This window comes from Ambystoma mexicanum, chromosome 8 (assembly GCF_040938575.1).
Source record: "Ambystoma mexicanum isolate Mex_15411 chromosome 8, UKY_AmexF1_1, whole genome shotgun sequence".
NCBI classification, from domain to species: domain Eukaryota; kingdom Metazoa; phylum Chordata; class Amphibia; order Caudata; family Ambystomatidae; genus Ambystoma; species Ambystoma mexicanum.
In genome coordinates, this window is record NC_090929.1 from 6,556,660 (window position 1) to 6,563,989 (window position 7,330).

The 7,330-nt window shown below is 46.8% G+C and overlaps 3 protein-coding genes across 3 annotated transcripts; all 3 read left to right on the plus strand.

Moving 5' to 3' along the window:
* Positions 1-2,841: 2,841 nt before the first annotated feature.
* Positions 2,842-3,396, plus strand: LOC138471401 (keratin, type II cytoskeletal 2 epidermal-like). The gene has a single exon (XM_069609043.1). It carries the CDS (start codon positions 2,842-2,844, stop codon positions 3,394-3,396), a length of 555 nt encoding a protein of 184 aa, XP_069465144.1.
* Positions 3,397-3,594: 198 nt separating this feature from the next.
* On the plus strand, positions 3,595-4,203 carry LOC138471402 (loricrin-like). The gene has a single exon (XM_069609044.1). It carries the CDS (start codon positions 3,595-3,597, stop codon positions 4,201-4,203), a length of 609 nt encoding a protein of 202 aa, XP_069465145.1.
* Positions 4,204-6,320: 2,117 nt separating this feature from the next.
* LOC138471403 (loricrin-like) lies at positions 6,321-6,929 on the plus strand. The gene has a single exon (XM_069609045.1). It carries the CDS (start codon positions 6,321-6,323, stop codon positions 6,927-6,929), a length of 609 nt encoding a protein of 202 aa, XP_069465146.1.
* The last annotated feature ends 401 nt before the right edge of the window (positions 6,930-7,330 follow it).

A 7,330-nucleotide genomic window follows, 5' to 3' on the forward strand; every position in this document is an offset into this window, starting at 1 on the left:
TTTTGGTGGTTTTGGGGGTCCCCCTTTCATGGTGGATGATTACTGTGTGTTGTTGGTTTTGGGGGTCTCCCTTTCATGGTGGGTGCTTAATAAGTTTTGGTGGGTTTGGGGTCACCCTTTCATGGTTGATGCTTACTGTGTTGGGGTGGGTTTGGGTCACCACTTCATGGTGGATGCTTAATGTGTTTTGATGGGTTTGGGATCACTTTTTCATGGTGGATGCTTACTGTTGGGGTGGTCTTGGAGTCACCCTTTCTTGCTGAATGCTTAATGTGTTTCGGTGGGTTTGGGGGTCACCTTTTCTTGGTGGATGATTACTGCTGTGGTGGGTTTTGGGGTCACTCTTTCATGGTGGATGATGACTGTGTTTTGGTGGTTTTGGGGTCACCCTTTCATGGTCAATGCTTACTGTGTTTTGGTGGTGTTGGGGGTCCCCCTTTCATGGTGGACGATTACTGTGTTTTGGTGGTTTTGGGGTCACTCTTCCATGGTGGATGCTCGCTGTGTTTTGGTGGTTTTGGCAGTCCCCCTTTCATGGCGGGTGCTTAATGTGTTTTGGTGGTTTTGGGGTCACCCTTCGTGGTTGATGCTTAATGTGTTTTGGTGGGTTTGGGGGTCACCTTTTCCTGGTGGATGATTACTGCTGTGGTGGGTTTTGGGGTCACCCTTTCATGGTGAATGATGGCTGTGTTTTGGTGGTTGTGGGGTCACCCTTTCATGGTGGATGCTTACTGTGTTTTGGTGATTTTGAGGGTCCCCCTTTAATGGTGGATGATTACCGTGTTTTGGTGGTTTTGGGGTCACTCTTTCATGGTGGATGCTCGCTGTGTTTTGGTGGTTTTGGGGGTCCCCCTTTCATGGTGGGTGCTTAATGTGTTTTGGTTGGTTTGGGGTCACCCTTTCATGGTGGATGCTTACTGTGTTTTGGTGGTTTTCGGGCCAACCTTTCATGGTCGATGCATAATGTGTTTTGGTGGGGTTGGGGTCACTCTTTCATGGTGTCTGCTTACTGTGTTTTGGTGGTTTTGGGGTCACCCTTTCATGGTGGATGCTTAATGTGTTTTGGTGGGTTTGGGGTCAACCTTTCATGGTGGATGCTTACTGTGTTGGGGTGGATTTGAGGTCACCCTTTCTTGGTGTATGCTTACTGTGTTTTGGTGGTCTTGGGGTCACCCTTTCATGGTGGATGCTTAATGTGTTTTGGTGGGTTTGGGGTCAACCTTTCATGGTGGATGCTTACTGTGTTGGGGTGGATTTGGGGTCACCCTTTCTTGGTGTATGCTTACTGTTTTCGGCTGGCTTTGGGGTCAACCTTTCATGGTGGATGCTTAATGTGTTTTGATGGGGTTGGGATCACTTTTTCATGGTGGATGCTTAATGTTGGGGTTGGTTAGGAGTCCCCCTTTCTTGGTGTATGCTTAATGTGTTTTGGTGGGTTTGGGGGTCACCTTTTCCTGGTCAATGATTACTGCTGGGGTGGGTTTTGGGGTCACCCTTTCATGGTGGATGATGACTGTGTTTTGATGGTTTTGGGCCACCCTTTGATGGTGGATGCTTACTGTGTTTTGGTGGTTTTGGGGGTCCCCCTTTCATGGTGGATGATTACTGTGTTTTGGTGGTTTTGGGGTCACTCTTTCATGGTGGATGCTTGTTGTGTTTTGGTGGTTTTGGGGGTCCTTCTTTCATGGTGGATGATTAATGTGCTTTGTTGGGGTTGGGGTCATTCTTTCATGGTGTATGCTTACTGTGTTTTGGTGGTTTTAGGGTCACCCTTTCATGGTGGATGCTTAATGTGTTTTGGTGGGTTTGGGCTCACCCTTTCCTGATGGATGCTTACTGTGTTTTGCTGGTTTTGGGGCCAACCTTTCATGGTGGATGCTAAAAAGTTTCTAGTGGAGATGGTCTGTGTTAATGTTCACCTTTGCATGTTGGACACGGTTGCACGTGGCCGGGGCATTTTTCCATTTTGGGAGTTCCTGGTATGACTTGAAGCAATGGGTTTGATTCAAGCACCCATGGAAGTGGATTGGTCATCTGTCAAATGGAGCCAAAACCTTCCCCAGGTAAGGTCACTGTTGCGGAGGGGGGAGGGAAGGGGTCAGCAGGGTTCTACTCAGGGGTGTTGGGGCCAACATCCATTGGTTCTCTTGCTGTAGGGAGTCTAGAAGCGGGTGATGAACCATGCAGTCCACAACTCAACATTGACAACACAAGCACTAACATTGAGTGTGGTAAACAGTGCGCAGGAGTGCACAGGAGTGCACGTGTTATGGTGCCTCCCGGGAGGCGGGGTCAGTTGGTCAGAAGGTGTCAAACAGCTCTGGCTCTGAACTGGACATGACTAACCAGGTACTTTCCAAGCAGCCCTGTAAAGACGACCTGAAACCGCCTGAGCCTTCAGGACAGGTGTGAATCCTGCACCTTTCAGGCTGGCGCTGCTTGGAGAACCATGACATGAGCCATGACTGTGTCCTCGTCACATATCACTGGTTACATCAAGAGTACAGGAGGAGGTGGTTACATGAACAGTGAAGGAGGAGGTGGTTACATCAAGAGTAAAGGAGTGGTATCATGAACAGTGAAGGAGGAGGTGGTTACATGAAGAGTAAAAGAAGAGGTGGTAGCATGAACAGTGAAGGATAATGTGGTTAAATCAAGAGTAAAGGAGGAGGTGAGGTGGTAGCATGTACAGTGAATAAGGAAGTTGTTACATCAAGAGTTAAATAGGAGGTGGTAGCATGACAATGGAGGAGGAGGTGGTTACATCAAGAGTAAAGGAGGAGGTGGTAGCATGAACAGCGATGGACATTTGGTTACATAAAGAGTAAAGGAGGTGGTAGCATGAACAGTGAAGGAGGAGGTGGTTACATCATGAGTAAAGGAGGAGGTGGTCGCATGAACAGTGAAGCAAGAAGTGGTTACATTAAGAGTAAAGGAGGATGTAGTAGCACGAACAGTGAAGGACACAGTGGTTACATCAAGAGTAATGGAGGAGGTAGTAGCATGAACAGTGAAGGACAAGGTGGTTACATCAAGAGTCCAGGAGGAGGTGGTAGCATGAACAGTGAAGCAGGAGGTAGTCACATCAAGAGTAAAAGAGGACATGGTAGCATGAACAGTGAAGGACGAGGTGGTTACATAAAGAGTAAGGGAGGAGGTAGTAGCATGAACAGTGAAGGAGGAGGTGGTTACATCAAGAGTAAAGGAGAAGCTGGTAACATGAACAGTGAAGGACGAGGTGGTTACTTCAGGAGTGAAGAAGGACATGGTAGCATGAATAGTGAAGGAGGAGGTGGTTACATAAAGAGTAAAGGAGGTGGTAGCATGAACAGTGAAGGAGGAGGTGGTTACATGAAGAGTAAAAGAAGAGGTGGTAGCATGAACAGTGAAGGATAATGTGGTTAAATCAAGAGTAAAGGAGGAGGTGAGGTGGTAGCATGTACAGTGAATAAGGAAGTTGTTACATCAAGAGTTAAAGAGGAGGTGGTAGCATGACAATGGAGGAGGAGGTGGTTACATCAAGAGTAAAGGAGGAGGTGGTAGCATGAACAGCGATGGACATTTGGTTACATAAAGAGTAAAGGAGGTGGTAGCATGAACAGTGAAGGAGGAGGTGGTTACATCAAGAGTAAAGGAGGAGGTGGTCGCATGAACAGTGAAGCAAGAAGTGGTTGCATTAAGAGTAAAGGAGGATGTAGTAGCACGAACAGTGAAGGACACAGTGGTTACATCAAGAGTAATGGAGGAGGTAGTAGCATGAACAGTGAAGGACAAGGTGGTTACATAAAGAGTAATGGAGGAGGTAGTAGCATTAACAGTGAAGCAGGAAGTGGTTACATCAAGAGTACAGGAGGAGGTGGTAGCATGAACAGTGAAGCAGGAGGTAGTCACATCAAGAGTAAAAGAGGACATGGTAGCATGAACAGTGAAGGACAAGGTGGTTACATAAAGAGTAAGGGAGGAGGTAGTAGCATGAACAGTGAAGGGGGAGGTGGTTACATCAAGAGTAAAGGAGAAGGTGGTAGCATGAACAGTGAAGGACGAGGTGGTTACATCAGAAGTAAAGGAGGACATGGTAGCATGAATAGTGAAGGAGGAGGTGATTACATCAAGAGTAAAGGAGGTGGTAGCATGAACAGTGAAGGAGGAGGTGGTTACATGAAGAGTAAAAGAAGAGGTGGTATCATGAACAGTGGAGGATAATGTGGTTAAATCAAGAGTAAAGGAGGAGGTGGTAGCATGTACAGTGAATAAGGAAGTGGTTACATCAAGAGTAAAGGAGGAGGTGGTAGCATGAACAATGGAGGAGGAGTTGGTTACATCAAGAGTAAAGGAGGAGGTGGTAGCATGAACAGTGAAGGAGGAGGTGGTTACATCAAGAGTAAAGGAGAAGGTGGTAGCATGAACAGTGAAGGACGAGGTGGTTACATCAGGAGTAAAGGAGGACATGGTAGCATGAACAGTGAGGGAGGAGGTGGTTACATCAAGAGTAAAGGAGGTGGTAGCATGAACACTTAAGGACGAGGTGGTTACATAAAGAGTAATGGAGGCGGATGTAGCATGAACAGTGAAGGACCAGGTGGTTACATCAAGAGTAAAGGAGGAATTGGTAGCATGAACAGTGAAGGAGAAGGTGGTTCCATGAAGAGTAAAGGGAGAGGTGGTAGCATGACCAGCAATGGACATTTGGTTACATCAGCAGTAAAGGAGGAGGTGGTACCATGAACAGTGAAGGATAATGTTGTTACATCAAGAGTACATGAGGAGGTGGTAGAATGAAAAGTGAAGGACGAGGTGGTTACATCAAGAGTAAAGTAGGAGATGGTAGCATGAACAGTGAAGGAGGAGGCGGTTACATCAAGAGTAAAGAAGGTGGTAGCATGAAGATTGAAGGAAGAGGTGGTTACATGAAGAGTATATGAAGAGGTGCTAGCATGAACAGCAGTGGACATTTGGTTACCTCAAGAGTAAAGGAGTAGGTGGTAGCATGAACAGTGAAGGAGGAGGTGTTTACACCAATAGGAAAGGAGGAGATGGTAGCATGAACAGTGAAGGAGGAGGTGGTTCCATCAAGAGTAAAGGTGGTGGTAGCATGAAGATTGAAGGAAGAGCTGGTTACACGAAGAGTAAATGAAGAGGTGGTAGCATGAACAGCAATGGACATTTGGTTACATCAAGAGTAAAGGAGGAGGTGGTAGCATGAACAGTGAAGGAGGGGGTGGTAACACCAAGAGTAAAGGAGGAGGTGGTAGCATGAACAGTGTAGGACGAGGTGGTATATTAAGAGTATGTTCACTTTTGCATGTTGGACACGGTTGCACGTGGCTGGGGCATTTTTCCATTTTGGGAGTTCCTGGTATGACTTGAAGCAGTGGGTTTGGTTCAAGCACCCTTGGAAGTGGATTGGTCATCTGTCAAATGGAGCCAAAACCTTCCCCAGGTAAGGTCACTGTTGCGGAGGGGGAGGGAAGGGGTCAGCAGGGTTCTACTCAGGGGTGTTGGGGCCAGCATCCATTGGTTCTCTTGCTGTAGGGAGTCTAGAAGCAGGTGATGAACCATGCAGTCCACAACTCAACATTTAACACAAGCACTAACATTGAGTGTGGTAAACAGTGCGCAGGAGTGCACAGGAGTGCACGTGTTATGGTGCCTCCCGGCAGGTGGGGTCAGTTGGTCAGAAGGTGTCAAACAGATCTGGCTCTGAACTGGACATGACTAACCAGGTACTTTCCAAGCAGCCCTGTAAAGACGACCTGAAACCGCCTGAGCCTTCAGGACAGGTGTGAATCCTGCACCTTTCAGGCTGGCGCTGCCTGGAGAACCATGACATGAGCCATGACTGTGTCCTCGTCACACATCACTGGTTACATCAAGAGTACAGGAGGAGGTGGTAGCATGAACAGTGAAGCAGGAGGTAGTCACATAAGGAGTAAAGGAGAAGGTGGTAGCATGAACAGTGAAGCAGGAGGTAGTCACATCAAGAGTAAAGTAGAAGGTGGTAGCATGAACAGTGAAGGAGGAGGTGTTTACATCAAGAGTAAAGGAGGTGGTAGAATGAACAGTGAAGCAGGAGGTGGTTACATGAAGAGTAAAAGAAGAGGTGGTAGCATGAACAGTGAAGGATAATGTGGTTAAATCAAGAGTAAAGGAGGAGGTGGTAGCATGTACAGTGAATAAGGAAGTTGTTACATCAAGAGTAAAAGAGGAGGTGGTAGCATGAACAATGGAGGAGGAGGTGGTTACATCAAGAGTAAAGGAGGAGGTGGTAGCATGAACAGCGATGGACATTTGCTTACATAAAGAGTAAAGGAGGTGGTAGCATGAACAGTGCAGGAGGAGGTGATTACATCAAGAGTAAAGGAGGAGGTGGTCGCATGAACAGTGAAGCAAGAAGTGGTTACATTAAGAGTAAAGGAGGATGTAGTAGCATGAACAGTGAAGGACACAGTGGTTACATCAAGAGTAATGGAGGAGGTAGTAGCATGAACAGTGAAGGACAAGGTGGTTACATAAAGAGTAATGGAGGAGGTAGCAGCATTAACAGTGAAGCAGGAGGTGGTTACATCAAGAGTACAGGAGGAGGTGGTAGCATGAACAGTGAAGCAGGAGGTAGTCACATCAAGAGTAAAAGAGAGCATGGTAGCATGAACAGTGAAGGACGAGGTGGTTACATAAAGAGTAAGGGAGGAGGTAGTAGCATGAACAGTGAAGGAGGAGGTGGTTACATCAAGAGTAAAGGAGAAGGTGGTAACATGAACAGTGAAGGACGAGGTGGTTACTTCAGGAGTAAAGGAGGACATGGTAGCATGAATAGTGAAGGAGGAGGTGGTTACATAAAGAGTAAAGGAGGTGGTAGCATGAACAGTGAAGGAGGAGGTGGTTACATGAAGAGTAAAAGAAGAGGTGGTAGCATGAACAGTGAAGGATAATGTGGTTAAATCAAGAGTAAAGGAGGAAGTGGTAGCATGTACAGTGAATAAGGAAGTGGTTACATCAAGAGTAAAGGAGGAGGTGGTAGCATGAACAATGGAGGAGGAGTTGGTTACATCAAGAGTAAAGGAGGAGGTGGTAGCATGAACAGCGATGGACATTTGGTTACATAAAGAGTAAAGGAGGAGGTGGTAGCATGAACAGTGAAGGAGGAGGTGGTTACATTAAGAGGAAAGGAGGAGGTGGTCGCATGAACAGTGAAGCAGGAGGTGGTTACATTACGAGTAAAGGAGGATGTAGTAGCATGAACAGTGAAGGACACAGTGATTACATCAAGAGTAAGGAGGAGGTGGTAGAATGAACAGTGAAGCAGGAGGTGGTTACATCAAAAATAATGGAG

What these genes read in the sequence shown, in the direction of transcription:
- LOC138471401 (XM_069609043.1), top strand. Translation starts at nt 2,842, where the DNA reads ATGAACAGTGAAGGAGGAGGTGGTTACATCATGAGTAAAGGAGGAGGT.
- LOC138471402 (XM_069609044.1), top strand. Translation starts at nt 3,595, where the DNA reads ATGAACAGTGAAGGAGGAGGTGGTTACATCAAGAGTAAAGGAGGAGGT.
- LOC138471403 (XM_069609045.1), top strand. Translation starts at nt 6,321, where the DNA reads ATGAACAGTGCAGGAGGAGGTGATTACATCAAGAGTAAAGGAGGAGGT.